The sequence below is a fragment of the Staurois parvus genome, unplaced genomic scaffold (assembly GCF_062004578.1).
Source record: "Staurois parvus isolate SC_StPar_1 unplaced genomic scaffold, SC_StPar_1.0 ptg000387l, whole genome shotgun sequence".
NCBI classification, from domain to species: Eukaryota; Metazoa; Chordata; class Amphibia; order Anura; family Ranidae; genus Staurois; species Staurois parvus.
This window is the reverse complement of record NW_028318183.1, coordinates 5,827,884-5,851,482: the sequence shown is the minus strand read 5'-3', so window position 1 is coordinate 5,851,482 and position 23,599 is coordinate 5,827,884. Positions and strand designations below refer to the sequence as shown.

Sequence of the window (23,599 nt, the reverse complement as noted above, 5' to 3'; positions counted from 1 at the left end):
TGTTGCAGTTATTCAATTGACAGCTATTTTAGCTTTGTTTAGTTGTGTAAGCTGACATAGCTTTTATTTATTTCTCCTGCAGTGCTGAAAGGTGGGACATGGCAGAATGTAATATGGAAGGAGGTATGTACACTGCTATTTGTTGGTGATAGATGTAAGCAGCCCCTTTAGAAGAGCTGTCAAATTTCTTTGATTCTGGGAAGCAGAATGTGCAAACAAAGCAGCCTGACAAATAGTGTTTGTATTTGTCAAGAGTATACACACAATTCATGGATCAGTGAGAGATTGATTCTGATTCACCTCTCAGATGAATAAAAATAATGTGTTTTAAAAATAGGACTGTGTGTAGTTTATACACTAAAAAGCCAAAATACGCTTGTGTGAATGAGGTATTAATGTTACAGCATACACAAATTGGACGATTCTGCACATCTAACTTAATTGATCAAGCTGAAATTAGAAGTTGATTGGCTACTATGCAGAGCTGCACCAGATTCTGAGTGCTCCAGTTTTAGTAAATCTCCCCCATGTGGCACCAATTTAGGGAAGGCCCTTTCTATTCCAGCATGATTGTCTCTCTACACACAAAGCTAGTTCCATAAAGACAAGGTTTGACTAGTTTGGTGCAAAGGAAAAGAAATAACCTGCACAGAATTTTGACTTCAACACCTTTGAGATGGATTGCAATGCTGATTGCAAACCAGGTCTTTTGATCCAACATCAATTTATGACCTCACAAATGTTCTTTTGGATTAATGAGCACAAGTACCCACAGACACAGTACAAAATCTTGTGGAAATCCTTCTTACAAGAGTGGGGGCTGTTAAAACCTAAAAAGAAGGTAGGGGCAATTGCATATTAATGACCATGGTTTTGAAATAGGGTGCGCAAAAAACTCATGCACTCATGAAGGTCAAGTGTCTACAAACATTTGGCTATATAATGTATAAAATTTTGGGAATTGTGGGGATGCAAATTAATGGGCAAGTCCACCAAGAGCTATTATTCTTGCTCCATATAGCTGCTGCCAAGCTGAATCACCTACTGCCCTTTACTTTATGTGACAAGATTCCTCCACCAAAATCTCCAGTTCTGCTCACCTGCCATTGGCAATACAAAGGCTCAAATACATTGTGAAATTTCTCTAGGAGGGTCCAGTATGTGGAATATTTGTGAAGTCATATGCAAGAGTTTTATAGCTTTATGGGAGAGTACAAGGTCTCAAGCTACTGTGTAGAACACAAATGTTAACAGAAGTTGTACATCTTTTCTGTAATGTTTACCATCATTATACTTTAGCTGTACAGTGTACACAGTGGAAGAGGTAAACAAGCACATAAAGGGTTTTCTAAAGATCTAAACATTTTCTATGAATTAACTATACTACTGTTTAAAAGCTTTAGGCAAAACTTTAGGTTTACAAAATTGCTGTAAATTAGAAAAGCTTTCAGAAATAGAAATGTTAATAGTTTATTTTTTTTATCAATTAACTTAATGGAAAGTAAATGAACAGAAAAGAAATCCAAATCAAATCAATATTTGGTGTGACCACTGCTTGCCTTCAAAACAGGATCAAATCTTCTAGGTACACTTACATACAGTTTTTGAAGAAACTTGGCAGGTAGGTTCTTACAGACATCTTGGAAAACTAACCAAAGATCTATGGATGTAGGTTGCCTCAAATCCTTCTGTCTCTCCATGTAATCCCAGACAGACTAGTGCATAGTTGAGTTGCTTAGCCTTGTTGGGGTGCAGAAAAATGGTAGCAGGTGCTCTGGACTGATGAATCAAATTTTGAAATATTTGGCTGTAGCAGGAGGCAGTTTGTTCATGAAGATCTGAAGAGCTGTACAACAATGAGTGTCTGCTGGCAACAGTGAAGTATGGTGGAGGTTCCTTGCACATTTGGGGCTGCATTTCTGCAAAAGGAGTTGGAGATATGGTCAGGATCAATGGTGTCCTCAACGCTGAGAGATACAAGCAGATATGTATCCATCATGCCATCCCATCAGGGAGCCATGTGATTGCCTCCAAATTTATTCTGCAGCAGGACAATGAACCCAAACATGCAGCCAATGTCATGAAGAACTATCCTCTGTGTAAAGAAGAATAAGGAGTCCCTTAATGGTTTTACCTCCACAGAGCTCTGATCTCAACATCATTGAGTCTTCCTGGGATTACATGAGGAGATAGAAGGATTTGAAGCAGCCTACATCCACAGAAGATCTGTAATTAGTTCAACAAGATGTTTGGAACAACCTACATGCCATGTCCCTTCAAAAACTCGCAAGTGTACCTAGAAGAATTAAAGAATTGATGCTGTTATGAAGGCAAAAGGTGGTCACACCAAATATTGATTTGATTTGGATTTCTCTTCTGCTCATTTACTTAATGATCGTCAGTCAAGGTTGCGCTGTGAGCAACAGTGGTACTGGGAGATGGTGATGAGATATGGCAGCCTCTAAACTGAAAGATTAAAATCAGATATGAATTTCTAATTTTAAATCTCCATTAAAGCAGAACTACACTGCATCCTAAGCACCACAAACCAAAAATTCTTTTTAATATATTTTTTTAATATTCGAAGCAAACTCACCCATCCATCCATGTCTCCGTCTTTATTGAAACTACTTTGGAAACCACCCCAGCATTTTTGGCCATAGCCATCTAGAGTAAGGGCATATGATTCATGTAGCATTTACTCCCTGGAATCCATCTGCCCTTAGCTCAGGCATGCAGACAGGAGGGTGTGCTTAGCTGAGAAAACCCCTCCCCCCCCCCCCCGAAGACTCCTGGGATGTATGCCATTATTTGCCTAGGCCTGGAAACCAGGAAGTAACTAAAGAAATGTCCACAAATGCTTAAAACAAGTATATATGATATATTTTCCTATCCATTTACTAATGCTAGCAGCATAAGGATTAAAAATAATCAATGTAGATTGAGAGAGTGAAGTTCTGCTTTAAATAATAAATCTGAGTAAACTGTATTAGCTATGTTTTAGTTATGTTCTATGCTTTGGTCTGAGATGTGTGTATTTTATTATACTTTGCTTTTGCTCCTTGGAAGGGCTGATGACAATGTGAGTGATGATTAAGGACAGACATTGTGTGCTCTCTTTTTCTCCTGTCTGCTGCTTGGCTGCCCCTGGATGGACAGGTGGCAGTGGGAGACATTGTGAAAGTGACCAATGGCCAGCATATGCCAGCTGATATGATCATTTTATCTTCCAGGTCAGATGATTCTTTATTTGGGTGTCAGTTTTCTTTGCTTTGCTAAGCTGATCCAAATTTAATTTTGCATTGTGTCTAGCTTTGTAGACTATGGTTCTATGGTAAAATGTTAGGATTCGCTGCTAAATGAAGCATTAAATATGCCACACATTTAAAGAGCAGGGATATTTAATATTGAACTGTGTAAGCAGCATGTATTATTTGAATTCCCTTATAGATTTCCTGTACATCACTTTATTGTGACCATTGTTGCCAGTGGAAAAAGTTCTAAAAATGCTTGATGCCACGTTTCACAGAAATCACAGATTTCATCTTTCATTTTTCAGGACAGCTGAGCAAGAATTTGAATTAGTTGCCAAGTGCAGTAGCTACACTTTTGCTCCAGTTTTCAGAAATTAGCCCTACAGATAGCTGTACCTGTGTGAACATTGCAGTTATAGGCAGTGGCTTAGTGCAGGAATCCAAAGCAGTCACTTAGCAGTCTTTCACTAATTGTACAGATCACACTTTCCTATTTGCATTGTATGTTAAGGTGCGCATAGATACGCAAAGAAATGACCTGACAACCCTTAATCCCTAGGATCAGACTATATAGTCATAAATACAGCTGCACAGCAAAATGCTTGCATTTACATGAATGGGGAGAGGAGCAGAGCAGACAGGTGCTGACAGTGGCACTTATTTAATGAGGGTAACAATAGTTTAAGCCCCCAGTCACATTGGCTGTGATTTGGCATGCAATTTGCATGCCAGGCGACTTGCAAATTGTATGCCAAGTCGCACCCCATTGTCCACAACTACAGCGGACAAATCAGTGCGGTTCCGACTTCTTCGGATCCGCACTGATTTCTAAAGTAGTACATGCACTGCTTTTTGTGCGATTTTCATAGACATCTGTGTCAGATGTCTTGCAAATCGCACTTGTCCCCCAACTTTGAAATCGTGTGACTTCACTGTAAGTAACTCGATTTCAAAGTCGGGCATGATGTGACCAGAGTGTTAAGTGTATCTTAAGCTGAGTGCTCATGGTCTGAATATCGGCCAGTTCAGCAGGAACAGGCCGAAAATCAGACAGTGTGTACATCTGTCCTTCCATCAGAAGCCGGCCTAAGGACTGGCTTTTGTCGAAGGGACATGATGGAAAACCAGCATCTGACCAGCGCTCACAGCCAATGGCTGCAAGCACTAATTAGTGTGTTCTGGCGGGGGAGTCCCCTGTCAGGACAGTGAGAGAGATTGCTGTACTAACATTGGTAAATTAGCGTCTGTTCTCTTAGTTTTTTTTTTTCAATCATCCAGTGGGTTGAACCAGATTTAAGCACATGAACAAAAATGTAAACTGTTGCAGTGTATCAGTCCTTAGATATGGTGGCTGTATTTGTTTTATTTTTCCATGTTTTCTTTACCTTTATTCTGCCTTGGCGGGGTAACACTTCCTGCCCTAAGGTGGCAATGCTTACTAGCTATACTGTATCTATGGGGAAACAGCATTTTCACCTCCAGCCTTCTCTCCTGATTTGAACTACTGCCCTCTCTCCTCATCTCCTTTACGTTTGAAACAGGTGTCCTGTAGTTCAGAGAAGATAGCTGTGAAGGCAGATAAAAATGTTTAATCATTCAGTTCAGTGCACAGGACATTACAAGGAAACAGGTTTTGTGGCAAGAACAGGTATTTTTTGTATTTACAAAAACTGTACTTGGCCTGAAAAAAAAAAAACCCCTAATGAAGTCACCACATTGACGGACTGGTATGCTGCTGCCAATTTAAATTTTGCTCTTGGATTTAGATGCACTACCACTGTAGCTGTTAGGCTTTGCACTGTTTGGTTTTGGTGGCAGTAATAGCCTTAGAGATGTTTCACAGCTACTTCGGAGCTTACAATCTAAGGTCTCTACCTCACATGCATACATACACATACTAGGGCAAATTTAGAAAGGATACAGTTACCAGCATGTCTTTGGAGTGTGGAATATAACCAGAGTACCTGGAGAAAACCCACGCAAGCACAGGGGGAACATACAAACTCCATGCAGATAGTGTCATGGTTGGGATTTGAACCAATGACTAGTGCTAGAGCCACTCTTTATGGAAGAAAATATTGCACAATGGAAAACTTTGCTTCTAAACATACAATAGATAGAATTTGAATATAGAAATGTGTAACAATTTTATGCATATTTCATGAATATTATGTATATTTCATGAATATTGAAATAGTCACAATGCAAAATAATTTGCTAGCTTGTGTGATGTGGCTGTATCTGATGTGATTGTTTTATTTGTGTACATTTGTGCTGTTCAGGAAGAAGCCAGGTGTGCCTATTGTGTGTCAAAAGATGCTACTACAGGTTTACTATTTTTATATTGCATTACACGCTCAGCAGCAGTACAAAACTACTTCCCTAGGGTACTTTTTCAAAGACCATTAACAGCTTTTATTTAGTACTTGCACTGGGTTGAACAACAGGGCAATCTTCATAAACTGAATCAGAGTGTTGTGGAATCAGAGTGTATGTTAATTTGTTCATGGGAAAGGACAGTTCCACTTCATATTGCAGATTGAACAGAGTCTACACTATTGTTTTCATCTTTAGGGCTGTGGTATATGGGCATTTTATCAACATGGGTATGACATTGCCTAAATCTGCGCCAGCTCATGGTTGAGTTTGGAAATATCACAACTGAAAGTCAAAAGGGTCCTTCAATAATCAACCACTTGCTGCATTTATATTAATTTATATATTATGTCGTGCCTTACAGAGAACACTGAACTCATCAGTCCCTGTTCCATAGGAGTGTGCTATCTAATATTTTAGTAGGCTAATATAGGGAGAAGCTAAATAACCTCCTGATAAGTTTTGGATTGTGGGAGAAAACTAAAGGAGCTGGAGGAAACAAACTTAAACATCGTGAAAACATGCTGGCTCTAAACATAGAGGATCAATTTGAGGACTCAACTTAGGACTCAAGTTTTATCATTAAAGGAGAAGTATAGCCCAAGCTCTTTTGGCTGTACTTCTATGGATCACAGGAGCGCAGTTCATTCTGCACTCCTGTGATCTGTTTTCATCTAACAGCGGGCTGAAGCACGCTGTTGGCTGATGTTACAGTTCTGGTCTAGGCTCTGAAAAGATCTACCCAAAAGCCAAGACTAACACCTGGCTCAGGTTCTCACCGATCCACTGAGAGCCTGAGCCAGCCCTTCCTGACCCCCCCCCCCCCCCCACAGCCTAGCGATTCAGTGAGCTCAACACACCTGACTGGCTCCCAGTCATGCCCCTCCCTGAAGCTTTACCTCTTTGGTTGCAGCTACTTGGCATGGGGTGCTTCCAGAATCAGATCTAGTAAAAGCTAGCTGCAATGTGATTTCTAGGTCAAGAGCTGCTGGCTTTGCCTAAGGTCTTGTCCTGCCCCTGAAGACTTACTTAGTGAGTGGGGCAGACACGCCGGACACCGGGAGCTCAATCATTTGCATAATCACTGGGTGGCTCAATTTCCTGTTCCCTCCTACCTTAAGCATATACGTTGCCTTACTTCCACGCTATTTCAACATGTTTGATAATAGACATAGAGGTACAGTTTTGCTGTACCGGGTGCCCCTCAGCTCACTTTCTACTAATGGTTCCAAGACTGTTTGCAGCACACCTACTGAATTTTCAGACATCAGCCACTTGGAGTCATTTTACCCTCTACTTATTGAAGATTTATTCTGTCCTTGGAGTCTTTTTTTACTTTTTTTGATTGAGGTCTTTACAATGGTCATGCAAGACCCTATGGACCAAATCACCCAATTTGCCGATTCTGGTCTCAGAGGCTACAAGCATGCCTGCTGCTGCAAATTCTATATCTGATTTACCTGAGGTCTTGATGGCTTTTGAGTCACAGTTGCAGAAACTGATGAGCTTACCTCTGAGGAGTTGCAATCTACTGCTTTTACTCCCAAAATAAAGGAGACTGTTTTGCCTCTTTACTGAAGCAGTGGTCACCACTCTGAAACCAAAGGATCAGTCTGTTGCGCCTACTTTCCCTTTGCACCCACCTTCCAATTCTTTCTTTATGGAGATTGAAAGCATCCTCTTAAGGTATTTGCTTCCTCCAAGCACTTATAAGTCTTGTATCCATTTGGTGAGGATTCTTAAAGAGGGGCTATTTCCATTGTGCGGTGTCTTTTCTTAACAAGATATTTACTACACTGATGATACCTGTCTTCAAGAATCTTACTGACAGTTCAGTTTGCCCATATCCAGACCTCTGCAATGCAATATTCTGTCCTTGTGGGACAAGTTGATCTGGTCTCTAGACAGACCAGTTAATTTGGACCAAGTTATCTATGGCTTGGTGGCTCAGGAATTTAACACCTGGAGTCTGAGGTTTTTCCTCATAGCCTTTTTAAGGGTCCTAACAATGGATGCCAACCTTTTGGGTGGAGAGGAGACCTGGGCACCCTGTCGGTGTAGAGGAATTTGTCATTGAGTCTTCGAACTTCAGCTGATTTGACTTTGTCTGCAGCACTTAACCATTCTACTGGAGGGTCATCTGTCCTGGAGTTAATCAGGTGGCATACATCAATTATCATGGAGGAACCATAAGATAGATCAGATCCTCTTCTAGGCAGCACTTTACATTCCAGCTTCCAGGGGAATGTTCTTTACACCTGAAGGTTTTCCAGCTCCATTATCACAGGTGGGGGTGCTGGATGTGGATGCCCTGGGCTCTAGGTTTAACAACAAACTAGACTGGTTTGTCTCCAGGTGCAGGGATCTTCCAGCAGAATCAGAAGATGCTCTGGTGGCTCCATGGAATTAGACCACCCTGATCTATGCCTTTCCTCCCCTGAAACATCTTCCTTGTCTGCTTCATAGGATTGAGAAGGAAGGAATTCTAGTGATCCTCATTGCTCTGAACTGGCCCATGTGGATGTGATACGCTAACCTGACAAGACTTATGGCAGATGATTTATGGACACTGCCAGATTGTCAGGATCTTCTCTCCCAAGACCAAGTTTCCATCTGCCATTGTGGTCGCTGGTTTTAATGGCAAGGCTGTTGGATTTCTGGTTCTGAAACATAAAGGCATGTCTGAGCCTGTATTTCCCCTGGAGTTTGTCTGTGGGATAAATCTTCTTCACCTCCATAGCTTGGTCTGGACTAACTTTTGGCTTTCTGCACTATCAAGGGTTGGTTTTGAATAGAGACAAGATGAGGCAGAGGCCCAGGACCTCCATCTTGCCTAAAGTAGTTTCCTCCTTTCAGGCCTCTTCTCATTTATTTTCTGTGCCATCTGCCCATCTGTTGCACTGCTTTTGCATGCCCCGAAGGTTACAGACTTCTTGTTTCCCTCAATGAGCGATAAAGTAGGTAGGATTTTTGTACTCACAGTGCATCTTTTTCCAGTCCATTGAGGAACACAGGTTCTATCCCTCTATGTTTATGATCATGATCTTGGTACTGCTAAAGAACTGAGGGATTATCCTGGTCGGGCCTACAGTTTTTTGTTTTGCCAGTGTCCAGTTCTTCTATAGTATAACCCAAAGGTCTAAGAATTCTGGTGTCCCTCAATTGTTGTAAAAAAAAAGATTTTACAATAAGTACAAAAATACTATTTTTTTTAATGGGTTACTGTATTTATACTAATTTTAAGCACATAATTTCTTTTTGGTAATTCTTTGTGTAAAGTGAAGCAGAAACATTAAATACAGAACATTTCCATGCATTTTCCAGTGCAGATGCATGTAAAATGCACAAACTTCATGATACATGAATTTTAGTGCATATTAGTAAGATTTTACTATTTGTTTCATTTGGCTTTCCCAAAGGAAAACTATTATACAGTGAGGAACAGAAGTATTTGAACACCCTGCGATTTTGCAAGTTCTCCCACTTAGAAATCATGGAGGGGTCTGAAATTCACATTGTAGGTGCATTCCCGCTCTGAGAGACAGAATTAAAAAAAAATTTCAGGAAATCACATTGTATGATTTGTAAAGAATGTATTTGTCTTGCATTGCTGAACATAAGTATTTGAACACCTGAGAAAATCAGTGTTATTATTTGGTACAGAAGTCTTTGTTTGCAATTACAGAGGTCAAACGTTTCCTGTAGTTCTTGACCAGGTTTGCACACACTGCAACAGGGATTTTGGCCCACTCCTCCACACAGATCTCCTCTAGATCTGTCAGGTTTCGGGGCTGTCGCTGAGCAACACAGAGTTTCAGCTCCTTCCAAAGATGTTCTATTGGATTTAGGTCTGGAGACTGGCTAGGCGACTCCGGAACCTTGATATGCTTCTTACGGAGCCACTCCTTGGTTATCCTGGCTGTGTGCTTCAGGTCGTTGTCATGTTGGAAGACCCAGCCACGATCCATCTTCAATGCTCTGACTGAGGGAAGGAGGTTGTTGCTCAAAATCTCACAATAAATGGCCCCATTCATCCCTTCCTTAATACAATGCAGTCATCCTGTGTCCTTCTCAGAAAAGCACCCCCAAAGCATGATGTTACCACCCCCATGCTTCACAGTAGGGATAGTGTTCTTGGGATGCAACTCATCCTTTTTGCTCTAAACACGACGAGTGAAGTTTAGACCAAAAAGTTCTACTTTGGTCTCATCTGACCACATGACTTTCTCCCATGCCTCCTCTGGATCATCCAGATGGCAGTCTTCAGATGGGCATGGACATGTGATGACTTGAGCAGGGGAACCTTCCGTGCAATGCATGATTTAAAACCGTGATGGCGTAGTGTTCTACCGACAGTGACCTTTGAAACTGTGGTCCCAGCTCTCTTCATGTCATTGACCAGCTCCTCCCTTGTAGTTCTGGGCTGATTCCTCACCTTTCTTATCATCAGTGATACCCCACGAGGTGAGATCTTGCATGGAGCCCCAGTCCGAGGGAGACTGACAGTCATCTTTAGCCTCTTCCATTTTCTAACAATTGCTCCAACAGTTGATCTATTTTCACCAAGCTGCTTGGCAATTGCCCCGTAGCCCTTTCCAGCCTTGTGGAGGTCTATAATTTTGTCTCTGGTGTCTTTTGACAGCTCTTTGGTCTTGCCCATGGTAGTAGTTGGCGTCTGACTGACTGTGGGGTGGACAGGTGTCTTTAAAGAGCTCAGACAGGTGCTACTAAGTTAGATTAATGAGTGGAGTAGAGGTGGACATTTTAAAGGCACAGTGACGGGTCTTTGAGAGCCAGAATTCTTGCTGTTTCTTAGGTGTTCAAATACTTATGTTCAGCAGTGCAAGACAAATAAATTCTTTAAAAATCATACAATGTGATTTCCTTTTTTTTTTTTAAATTTTGTCTCTCAGAGTGGGAATGCACCTACAATGTGAATTTCAGACCCCTCCATGATTTCTAAGTGGGAGAACTTGCAAAATCGCAGGGTGTTCAAATACTTCTGTTCCTCACTGTATGAGAATAATGTAGGCTGCCATTGTTGACCACTCCCCCTTCTAGGGGCCATTGCTGGTTGACACGCTGATGCTTTAATTTCAGAGCTGTCTGAATCGCTGACCCAAAACATGTGTATAGAGAAGGTATTCTGACACTTTTCTGACACCTATTTACTTGATCTGGGTCAATGAATAAAAAGTAATAACTGTAAATTTGACACAGCCAAGTATCTAATCTAGTGACATATGTACAGAACACAATTTTATACAATCTCTTTCTATGGCCAGGTATTTAGCATCTTTAGAAAGTGGCCAAATTTTATATTTTTCTGTTTTTAAAATGCTCAAAAATGCAGCATGTCCTATATTTGAGGGTACCTTCACACGTACATCCAATAAAACATATACTTAAATGTATTCCTTTAAGGCATCCTATTCATTTAAAATAGGCTGGTAGCATTCTGCAAGACATAAAAAAAAATATGCAGGTGCATTAGTATCTACTGTATATGTGTGTTGGGATGTAATTCAAAGTGAATAGCACTGCACATGATGCACTGTTAATACCCTTTATGGTTACATGTATTTTACTACGTGTAACCACAACTCTCAATGGAGAAGCCAGCCTTGAAAATAATCTGTGCCCAAACTATAAGCAATAAAGTATTTACATACAGTATTCTGAAAAAGTAGTAAAAGCACTTTAAAGAAGCCCTCACCACTGCAGCTATAAGCATTGTGAAGCAGATGTTCCTAAGCTGTTATAAACTGACTGAAACACAACTTTAAAGTCTATGTTATGAGCTTTGAGGATCTTTAAGAATGAATTACTTACAGTCTTTAACTTGGCAGCTACAGAGGTCAGTGATGGCTCTTTTACTGTCTTTCACTGTCAAAAAAATATGCTAAGAATATGTAAATATGTTAAAATTCCAATATCTGGACCTGGACAATATGGAATAAATGAGATGTCTACTTGTAATGCATTTTCAAGCAAGAAAGTGCATAGGTTTAGCAAACAAGTGTGAGGTGTCCTTATGGATATTGTGTATAATCTAAGTTCATCATCATACATAGAGTATTTTCTGCTGTGGTTTGTCTCATTGGAACAGTGCATTGTGGTGGCATCATCTCTCATTTTGCTTACACCCATTACACTGCATGACATGGGTTCATCTGTGTTTGTGTGAAATGCCTGTGTACCTTGGCCTGATTTATGACACCTGGAGGAAAGGAACAAAAGTGTTGTCCAAATCATCCAATCAGTAGGCTACATTTTGACCTGCCGGAAAAAATGAAAAATGTAGCCTACTGATTTTACAAATGCACAATCTCCTTTAGTTTTAATAAATCAGCCCATGGTGTTTACTTGTCTTGTAAAGTTCTTAATGTAGAATATACAAATTAGTCAACTTTTGTAAACTATACTCATTGCTTGACTTTTTCATTTTTGCCTGTTCAGTCTCTTGAAGTTTCATTATGTCTAGTGGGAGATGTTCACATTTTATTTGCTTCCATGTGGGAATTATATGAACACTATAGTATCAATGGAATATTTTTATGGTTAGCTGCAGACCACTGCTGAGGAAGCCACTTGGCATACAACATAGGTTATGAATACTACTCATTAGATTAACCTGTGGCCAGGCTATGGACTTTTTAGTTTTTATATACTCTTAACTACTTCTGGAAATTGGGTGCAAAAGAAGCACCATAACAATTTCAGCAGCGTTCCTAGGGCATAACTCCTACGCCTTGCTAATTTTTTTGCACTGCAGGCACCTCCCAGTTGTTATTGATGGCAAATCCTTGCTCTGTTTTGTAATCTCATACTTGCAGATTTTGGAAGACATGAATTGCTGGAAATTGCCAGCTACAGACGTCAGTAAGGGCTTACTTTAAATATTCATACTGCTTGTTAAGAAAAGTAATTAATTGAATGTTCATAGCCTAGCCACAGAATCACTTTAAAGTATCCCTAAATAACTCTAAGTTTCCTGATCATTATGTCAGATAATGGATCAAGAGTGAAAATGGTAGGCTTCTTTCCATCCTTAGACTTTCTATAGACATCAGATGATGGTTATAAGTTTCAACCACTGTGCTATAGTAATGCTATAGAACCATTGTGGCATTTCCATGCATAATTGAATTGTATACATGATTGCCTCTTTTGCACTTAGCAAACTCCCTGCACAGGATTTACCTTCATATTATAATAGTGATTGCCTGGAAAATCTAATTTCAGAGTAAGAAAAAATTAAATACCTCCTCCAAAATGTGATAAATCCCTAGATGAACATTCTGCATTTTATAGCTTTGAACAATCATAAATATTATTTTTATTTTAAGTAAAATTAACTGCTTTTTGTCCCATTGCAGATGGAAGGATGAGTCTCAGTGATTATACAAGAAAAGTTGGGGACTGGAGGCAGTAGTGCACAAAAAGAACCATTTACATTTCCTTAGTAGCCAGTACCCGTGTTACAGCTCCCCAAAACGTCCCCAAACCTTTGCTTTGAAACCAAAATTTTAAAATTCTGTTATTGTGTGTCTATTTAAACATGTCTTGCTGACACTTTTGTTTTGTCCACAGTGAGCCACAAGCAATGTGTTACATTGAAACATCCAATCTTGATGGTGAAACTAATTTAAAAATACGTCAGGTACTATAAATCTGTTTTCCTCAATTATAATTTTCCCTCTCTACTCTCCTCCAATCCTCTCACCACTTCACCCACCTCCCCTGTCCCCCTTTAACCATTTCAAGTTCGGACACTTTCACCCCCTTCCTGTCCAGGCCAATTTCCAGCTTTCAGTGCTGTCGCACTTTGAATGACAATTGCGCGGTCATGCAACACTGTACCCATATGAATGTTTTTTTGGTTTTTTTTTACTATATAATTGAAAAAGTCCAAACATTTTGAAAAAAAAGTGTTTTTCTTATAAAATGTTTGCAAATAAATCTTTCTTCATAAATCTTGGCCAAAATGTATTCAGCTATCTTTTTTTTACACCGATTGCTTTTACACCCATAAAGGCTGTAAAAGCAATAATTTCTCCTTCTCTCTGGCTGCATTCTTGCAGCCATTGAGAAATACTGTGCGAGCTGTGATTGGTCACAGCTTGTCACATGGTACAAGGCTTTTGTGAATAGCCTTGTACCATGTGACCTCTGTGATCATTCACAGATTTCACTAGTAGTAAGCAATTATGTCAGAAGTGACATCTTGCTTACTACTATTGTGATCACTGATTGGCCAATCATCACACAGAGGTCCCGTACAGCGATCGGTGTTCCGTTGTGTCCAGAGGACACAGGGAGCACACACAGGCAGGGAAACGGGAGGATGTTTATAAATGGCCACCTGCTCCTGCACTGCTCCCATCCAGCCGCTTATATACATGGGCCAGACCGGAAGTGGTAAACCTATATTCTTGTCTCTTTTCTTCTCCCTCTTCACATTATTATTACCTTTTTCGTTTCCTTACTTGTCATTGAGTGTTTTATGGGGGAAATTAAAGAACTTTTTATTCTACTGATGACTGGTCACACCCTCTCAGCTCTGCCTCTGACCTATGAACAGGCCCTTCAAGCTCAGTAGTCAATAACTAAAGATGCTACATTGACTTATGCACCTTCAGGCTACTAGCACATGGAAGCCTACTGGCTAATACTTTAAAGTATAAGCCCAAATTATATGCAGGTGTGCATGTTACTGTATATGATGCAAATTCAAATTTTATTAATTGCAAATTATGGAGGTGTCCTGTACACAGCTGGTATACAGAATACCCAAGGAAATGTCAACGTGTGATTGACTCCATTTTTTTCAAATCATTTTTTTGCAATGAATTCAGACCTGGGCTTGGTCAGGTGACTATAGCAGGAAGATATCCCCCCCAACACTGTAACAATGTCTGTAAGGTTTCATACCACAGTGCACGTTTCTAATGCATGGCAATGCACTATATGCGTGTTGCAGTGTGGCGCAATTCATTCTTAATTGTACCCTAATGCACATAAACAGTAAAGTTTATTTGCTAAAGCTGGAGAGTGCAAAATCAGGCTCACTTCTGCATAGAAACCTATCAGCTTCAAGGTTTTATTGCCAAATCATAATGGAACAAGCTGATGTTATAAGCTGATTGGTTTCTATGCAGAAGTGAGCCTGATTTTACACTCTTCAGCTTTAGTAAATAAACCCCGGTGTGCTGTAGCCCACCATATCATACTGTTGAATGATGCACAAATGTGAATGTGCTATGTACTGTACTTTATTCCAAAAAAATGTTTAGGAGCTGTTTTTGCAAATCTCATGAATGTCACCTTTGGGAATATAAGATTTCAAATCTGCCATGGTAACAAGTTGTTTATAAAACCAGCTCCATCTTTCAATATAATTAATTTCGAAGAAACCTGCCAGGTTGTAAAAGAATTATAACAATATCTATCTTCTTCCTTATAATCAACCAATAAATTATCCAGAAGCGGACCCTCATTTGTCTTTCCTGCAGATTGGGGCTGAACAAGTGTGATTTGCCTGAGCTAAACATAAAAGTGTTTAATTCACAATTCAGTGGAAAGCAGTTAAAAGTAATCACTACGTCCTCTTGCATTTGTCATTTTTTAAACATTTTAAGGATGTAGGTAAAATTACTGTTAAGATGCTGCAATTTATTCTTAATTGAACCCCAGTGCACATACACAGTGTGCTATAGCTTCCCACAACACATAATGATGCACAGATGTGAATGTAACTCAGTGGGGTTGATTTACTGGAGGCAAATAAACTGTGTACTTTGTAAGTGCCGTTGCACCAGAGCTTAGTAAATTAGGTGAAGCTTCACTTTACATAGAATACCCAATCACACCTGCAAGGAAAATAAAAAAAAACAAAACAGCATTTTTGCTTGCACATGATTGGATGATGGAAGTCAGCAGAGCTTTACCTAACCTAAGCTCTGGAGACACTGCACTTGCAAAGTGCACAGTATTTTTGCTTTTAGTAAATCCACCCCAGTGTGCTCAAAGCACAAAAATGCATGTTTTAATGTGCACACTAATGTGTGATCAAGCCCTAACTGGCAAAGGGAGGATGGCCTTCTTTTTTTTTTTTTTTGCAATAAAAGTGGTATAACAGTTTGAAGCTGGACTTCTTCAAAGTGCACATGGTCAAGTAGACATGCAGGCTTGATTGGGCTCATACAGTTTCAAAATGCTTGAAATGCATTTTCATGTAGCAAAATGCATGCGTTTTGTTGCATATAAATGGACAAGTGTAAATGAACCCACATTGGCTTCACCCCTTTCCATTTGTATAATTCTGCATTTTGTTTAATGTTGTGGGCAGGTGCATTCACGTGCAATGCTTTTCTCATCAGTAGGCCTTTTAATGCACGTCAGTTATGATATTTTTCAGCTAACACATCAATGCACCAACAAAGATGTGAGCTGAAAAAAAATGGCAAACCTGTGCACATGAGTTAAAGGGATTGTTCACCTTCACCAGCAAACTGCCTATGCAGGTAAGAGGTGTTTGTGGATAAAAACAAACTGAGCAGCTCTGACTTAAGTTGAATGATGCCCTTACTATAGGTGTAGGCCATTTATATACCTCATGAGGCCTGGCTGGAATACTCCCAGGACGTTGTTAGAACGTTGCTAAGTGAGGCCTAGTCATTACTTCTCACCTCCACCATCACAGCAGTGAGCTTTTTCTTAGATTCAGACCCCCTCACATACTCTTTCTCTCCCGATGTAGTAGCTATGAGCTCAGTGTCTAAGAGGTCACTCCTGTGATGGAGGATGTGAACAGTAACATGTAGGCCTCACTTAGCAACATCCTGGGAGTATTCCAGTCAGGCCTCATGAGGTATGTAAATGGCCTACACCTATAGTAAGGGCATTATTCAACTTTAGTCAGAGCTGCCCAGTTTGTTTTTACCTGCAGACACCCCCTTACCTGCATAGGCAGTTCTTTAGTGAAGGTGAACAATCCCTTTAATGTGTGCTTAAACATGTTGTTTAAAATTCATAGGCGGGAATGGGCTCTCACTGTTATGTTTACTATAGATTCTCCTGTTACTGTGTGTTTATTCTGTTTACTGTACATTCTCCTGTTAATGTGATCATTTAAAAATATTTTTATAAAACTTACTACAAAAAAAAAAACAAAAGCTCATTTACGTAAGTGTTGCTCTCTAAAGAGTGAATTGCCTTGTTTTGCTTTTATGAAGTTTTTTTGACAGACGGTGAGGAGGTATTATGTTGCCTTCTCACTGCCTGTTCTAACCCCTAAAAACCTGCACCTCCATACCACATTTGTGACACTTGAATAGGGCGCTTTTGGCAGATGGTATTGCCTGTTGAATGTGACACAGGGTATCATTTTTATCACGCCACAAACCATGGCTATGGCAAGTATACAGCCCATTAAATTGCCTTTGCTAAAAATGCTTCCCAGTCGCCTGTTTTTACTGCCCCCCCTTTCCCCTTCCCTCAACCACAAATGTAAACGTAGCCTAGCTGTGAATGGACATTTACCTATTTCCTGCACCTATTGAAGATATACTGGTTCTGTAAAAACAGGCTTCTTCTCATCCCCAGCAGTGGTTGGAACTACAGACTGCATGATTACTGTATAGTTGGAGTCACTTTTCTGGATTCTAGTAAACAGAAAAAACAGACACATCTGATGAATGTCACCTCTGGGGATATAAAATTTCAAATCCACCATGATAACAAGTTGTTTACAAAGCGATATAATTAATCTTGAAGCACCCTGCCAGGTTATAAAAGAAATATAACAATATTGATGTGTCTCCTTATAATCACCCAATATATTATCCAGCAGCGGACCCTCATTTGTCTTTTCTGCAGACTGGGGCTGAACAAGTGTGAATTGCCCTGGCTAAACGTAAAAGTGTTTTATGCACAACCCAGCAGAAAGTCATACATAATCGCTATGTTCTTTGGCATTTGTCTTTTTTTATGCATTTTTAGGGTGCCAAGAAACTTAATGTTAATCTGTATAGGAGATGTACTGTTATTATACTGAAATCCTGATATAGGAGGTCATGTGCCTGATTCCATACTTGCTGGCTCAAACACCTCATTAGCATATGCATAAACACACACACACACACACACACACAAAGGTTCACAAAATCAATCTACATTATGGCTATTACATTATTTATACTTGTTGGGTTTTGAACTCTCATATTGTATTACTGCTGATATGTGGAATTATAATTACTAGATTCTATACAGTTTTTTATTCAACCAAAACTTTATTACAATTATTTACCTATCGAGAAAGGGCAAAGTGTGATTTTTAGACACCCTTCACACTTGTTCTGGTGGGTTGTGTGAACTTTTTGAAACTGCTACATATTTTTGGTAAAAAATCCCAAAAGGCGTATATTGATTGGTTTGCACAAAAGTTATAGTGTTTACAAACTATGGTATATACAGGAATTTTTATTTATTTGTTTATTTTATACTAGTAATGGCGGCGATCAGCGACTTATAGCGGAACTGTGTTATTGCGGCAGACAGTCTAACACTTTGTGGGAACCATTGACACTAATACAGTGATCAATGCTAAAAATATACACTGTCTCTGTACTAATGACACTAGCTGGGAAGGGGTTAAACATGTAAGGGTTACCTGTGTGCCTAGACAGTGTTTATATGTGTACTATATTGTGTTTTTACTAAGGATTGCCCAGTACATCGCCACTACTAGGACACAGCTTTGCCTTGTTTACATGGGCAGAACTGTGTTCTGTCTCTCTGCTCGCAGATAAGCGGGTGTTGGTGGTCATCCATTGGCCGACACCCACTGATTGGCTTCTGCTTTGACTAATCACCAACTGGTTAAAATGCAATTTGATGCTAACAATGCATTTCAATAACCATGTCAAACTGAAGGAAGTTGGAAGCAAGCTTCTGTTTGCTGTAGTCATGTGTTTAATGCTAAAGTTTTAATAAGAAAAACTCCCAAAAAACATTGTTTTGTTTGGATGGTAAAGAATGCCCTGGACAGTCTTATGTCCTATGTATGACCACTTCCGGGTGATCAGCCTTTACTATGCGTCATGATGCCCATTGTCATTAAAAGAGAAAGTGGGTAGAAATTCAAAAGTTTACAGCTATCACTGAGCTGAAAGTAGATGGTATGTTTCCTAGTGGACTGAGGCTTGCCAAAAGCTTTGCAAATTCTTGCTGCACAGTCTGGTCTTATACAAGCTGAAGTAAATAATAGGCAGTACTCCAAACAGCTTTGTTTTTATTTTCATATATTTATTTATTACAGGTACTTATATAGTTCCATCAATTTATGCAGCACTTTATGTGAATTGTGTATTCACATCAATCTCTAACCCTCAAGGGGTGTACAATCTAAGGTCCCTAACTTACATTCCTACATACACATACTAGGACCAATCTAGACAGGATCCAATTAACTTCCCAGCATGTCTTTGGAGTGTGGGAGGAAACCAGAGTACCCGGGGGGAACCCACACAGGCACAGGGAGAATATGCATACTCCATGCAGGTGGTACTGTGGTTGGGGTTTGAACCAATGACTCTGGTACTGCCAGGTGGAAGTGCTAACCATTAGCCACTGTGCTGCCCTAATTTATGACAAAAAACATCATATAAAGACAAACCAATCTTTATATGATGCTTTTGTTCATAAATATATAACAATCTAAATGTTAGTTGTTTGGAGTGCCAGTGCCTACATTACTCACTTATTTACAATAACACAGTGGGTAGGATTCCTCCATCCACCTCGCTTGAGTGGTTGATCGAATAAAAAATTATCCATGTATGGTTAGCGTAAGACAGTTGTTTTTTCCTTGAACCAGCTCTCTTCTCTATTGCAATCACATGTAATCATTTCTTTATTCCATTTACCTTCCCATCACTTGCCAACAACATGTGTAGCTGGAAGAATTTAGAATATAATCCTTGTATAATACTGGTTGAGCTTCTCTGGCAGCAAAACAGTCATCGCTTTTGCTGGTTTCAGATCCCCCGAACACACAATTTTTAGCCAGTGTCTGAAAGTACCGCCAATTCAGTAAGTGCCAACAAGTATACCTCTGGCTGTCCTCTAATCTTAAGAGGCTTAGTAAAGGAAAAGTGACCGTGTTTCCTTTATCTGCTAAGGCATGCCAGAGCACATAAAGCAAACTGACATGATTTCACTGGGCTCTCCCAAACAGGGCTCAGTATAAAAGAAATAGAATGAATCTGGCATATTCTACCACATTTGTATCTATATGTCCAGTTCTAGTGCGAAGTCAGTACAGGGGCAAAAGGGTATTTCCTGTAGGCCCACTAGAAAAGCTACATTTTATTTTACAAGGATGATGATTATCCACAAGACACTACCAATACTAAATTGGAGAAATTAATTACCTTCCAGACATTAAAGTGTTACTAAAACCACAACAATAAAATCAGTCTGTATATGCAGTAAAGCATGCTTGTTATACTCATTGTGGAACCTAAGGGGTCAATCCTCCACATTGTATAAAAAGGATGTTTGATCCTGTTGTCTATGATCCTCCCCCACTTCTACTGTCCCCGATCCATTTGCTGATAGAACAGAGCCCAGAGAGTTTTTATTTTTTCTTGGGAAAGTGCATGTGATCAGCACAGGGCCAATCGTCCAGACAGAGGGTCAGGGGTTATGCAGCCTCAAAGGACAGTGAGAGGAGAATGAAAACTCCTCCTATAAGCTTTAACCAGTGCTCTGCTGGAAACTGATATAAATCACAAGGCAGCTCTAACTGCTGATGAGAAAAGGTTTTTAGCAGTTTATATTTACTAAAATAATTGCATTTCCATGTTCAGTGTACTGTGGGGAACCAGATATAGTGAATGCGGGGTCCTGGGTTTAGCAATACTTTAATACTGAATACAAAGATCTGGCCACTACTAGAGGAGGCTTATAAAACCTAGTAGGGTGTATGCATGTTCATCCTAGAATGGAGTCCACCTCCTGAGAACACCTTCTAGTAGCAGTTGAATGTGGCTTCCTCAGCATCGCCTTTGACTATACACACTGGTTGTTTTGATGTGTGCCAATCCAAACTTCTGTAAGACAGGTATTGCATCTGCTATAGTATTTAGCATGAACTACATAGACTAGGATACATAAAGCATCAGCAGGAAGTGTTCTCCTTTAAATACTGTATATAGTAATGTGCAAAAGCCCATAGCAACCAATCATTTTACTTAAATTATTACTGACTGGTTACATTTCAGTAATTGTACTTTGCTGCAAAATAAGCCGCAAAAAGTGCGTAGTGAAGAGGATTCTTTAATTATAATTGATATTTTCTTTTTGTCAATGTGGTCTTAGGGTTTACCAGCCACAGCGGCTCTGCAGTCCCTTGATGACCTGGTAAAGATCACGGGAAGGATTGAGTGCGAGGGGCCAAATCGCCATCTGTATGACTTTACTGGAAATCTACGACTAGAAGGCAGCAGGTCAGTTGAGGGTTTTTTGACTGCTTAATGTCACTTTCTTCAGAGAGAGCACAATCAAAAACAGTGTCAGAGCAGTTTGTGAGGTGTTTAGTATTGTTTGTATACTGTTATTATTATTGCTGGATGCACATTCTGATCACTACTAATGGTCTTTCTTGTTTTAGCCCAGTTGCTGTTGGACCTGACCAGATCTTGTTAAGAGGGGCCCAAATCAGGAACACTCAGTGGGTTGTGGGAATTGTCGTATACACAGGGCATGACACCAAGCTCATGCAGGTAACGCCACTGACACTTCTTTCTTTTTTCAGCAAAAGTATAAATAAATACATAAATAAATATGTATAAAATGTTCTTGAGTATCAAATTCTTAGTTATTTGCTGCATGCTGTGGTTGCCATCCACTTGGTCATTACAGGGCACAGATATCTCTCCTTTTATAAGGTTTTTTTCATAACTTTCTTCGGGGTCTATTTCAAGGGTAAACCTGTGTTGTATTCAGACAGCCCATTCAAATAAATTGGCTGCTAATGCACCAGAACAGACAAAAAATGGATGTGTAGCATTTTGTCTAACGCAACGCAGCACAACGCACTACAATGCTGTTCATGTGTGTTGGAGGTGCTTTGGGTTGCCATGAAATGGTACAGCAATGCACTAATGCATGTAACGTGCATTAATTCATGTGTTACCACACTGCACTGGAGAGGAGTAAATCGGTTCTTAAAGCGGAAATATACTCCTCCGATCCCGTGATGCGCTGTCCCGGAGCTCCCCATCCGGCTGCAGACATCTTTGGGCTGCTGGCTTCCGGGTCCTGAATGCCAGATGCTGTATATGGCCAGGATGACCTCACTCCTGTGCAAGTGCAGGAGTTCTGTCAAATTTGGCATTGCCAAATTTGTACAGTGATCTGCACCTGTGTGGCTCACAGTATAGGGGTGGAAAGGCAGGTAAGTAGCTTTAATGCAGAAGAGGCAAAACATGTCTCTTCTGCATTATAAATCCTGCCTGTTTGCCCTTTTATATTTATTACATAAAATTCCACTTGAAGGTAAATTAAGTGAACTACATGATATTAGCACATTTTTAGTGTGCTGGAATATTTTGGCAAATCACTGACTGATCTCATTTGTTGTCTGGCATTTCCATTAGAAGTAATGTATGTATATATACTGTGTGTACGTGTGTGTGTGTGTGTGTATATATATATATATATATATATATACACAGTTGTGCTCAAAATTTTGCATACCCTGGCAGAAAATGTGAAATTTTGGCATTAATATTGAAAATATGACTGATCATGCCAAAAAATGCTCTTTTATTAAAGGATGATGATCATATGAATCCATTTATTATCAAATAGTTGTTTGGCTCCTTTTTAAATCATAATAACAGAAATCACCCAAATGGCCATGATCAAAAGTTTACATACCCTGGAATGTTTGGCCTTGGTACAGACACACAAGGTGACACACACAGGTTAAAATGCCAATTAGAGGTTATCTGTGGCTTTTTAAATTGCAATTAGTGTCAGTGCAATTAGTATCAGTGTATAAATAGGCTAGATACTGAGCCATGGGGATCAGAAAAATACTGTCAAAAGTCCTGCGTAACAAGGTAATGGAACTTTATAAAGATGGAAAAGGACATAAAAAGATGTCCAAAGTCTTGAATATGCCAATCAGTACTGTTAAATCTCCTATTAAGAAGTGGAAAGTTTGGGGATCTCGTGATACCAAGCCAAGGTCAGGTAGACCAAGAAAGATTGCAGCCATAACTGATAAAAGAATTGTCCAGGATTCAAAGAAATACCCACAGGCAACCAAAAAAAATACAGGCTGCTCTTGAAAAAGATGGTGTGGTTGCTTTTAAGGAGTATAATATGGTGATACGTGAACAAAAATTAGCTGTTTGGTCGAGGTGCCAGAAAGAAGCTTTTACTGCACCAATGCCACAAAAAAGCTCAGTTACAATATGCCTGACAACACCCTGACATGCCTAACCAGGGCTTTTTGTGTCATTGATGCAGTAAAAGCTTCTTTCTGGCACCTCGACAATGCAGCTCATTTTTGTTTAAGTGTCATCATATTGTGTTCCTTTAAAACAACCACACTGTCTTTTTCATGAGCAGCCTGTATTTTTCTTGTGGTTACGTATGGGTTTCCCTTTGTATCCCGAACAATTCTTCTGGCAGTTGTGGCTGCAATCTTTCTTGGTCTACCTGTACTTGGCTTGGTATCCAGAGGTCCCTGCATTTTCTACTTCTTAGTGGAAGTGATGACTGGCATATTTAAGGCTTTAGACATCTTTATAAGTCCTTTTTATGCCCTTTTCCATCTTTATAAAGTTCCATTACCTTGTTACGCAGGACATTTGACAGTTATTTTCTGATGCCCATGGCTCACTATCTAGCCTAGTCAGTGCAAACCTTTGAGCACAACTGTATGTATATAC

The 23,599-nt window shown here is 39.8% G+C and overlaps 1 protein-coding gene across 1 annotated transcript in view; it reads left to right on the top strand.

Moving 5' to 3' along the window:
- ATP8A2 (ATPase phospholipid transporting 8A2) overlaps positions 1-23,599 on the top strand; it is an 870,132-nt gene that overhangs the window by 184,112 nt on the left and 662,421 nt on the right. Inside the window, exons 6-10 of the mRNA XM_089685820.1 lie at positions 83-123; positions 3,160-3,233; positions 13,224-13,293; positions 21,015-21,142; positions 21,307-21,418. Coding sequence (XP_089541946.1) covers positions 83-123; positions 3,160-3,233; positions 13,224-13,293; positions 21,015-21,142; positions 21,307-21,418 — 425 coding nt within the window. The remainder of the gene's footprint in view (positions 1-82; positions 124-3,159; positions 3,234-13,223; positions 13,294-21,014; positions 21,143-21,306; positions 21,419-23,599) is intronic.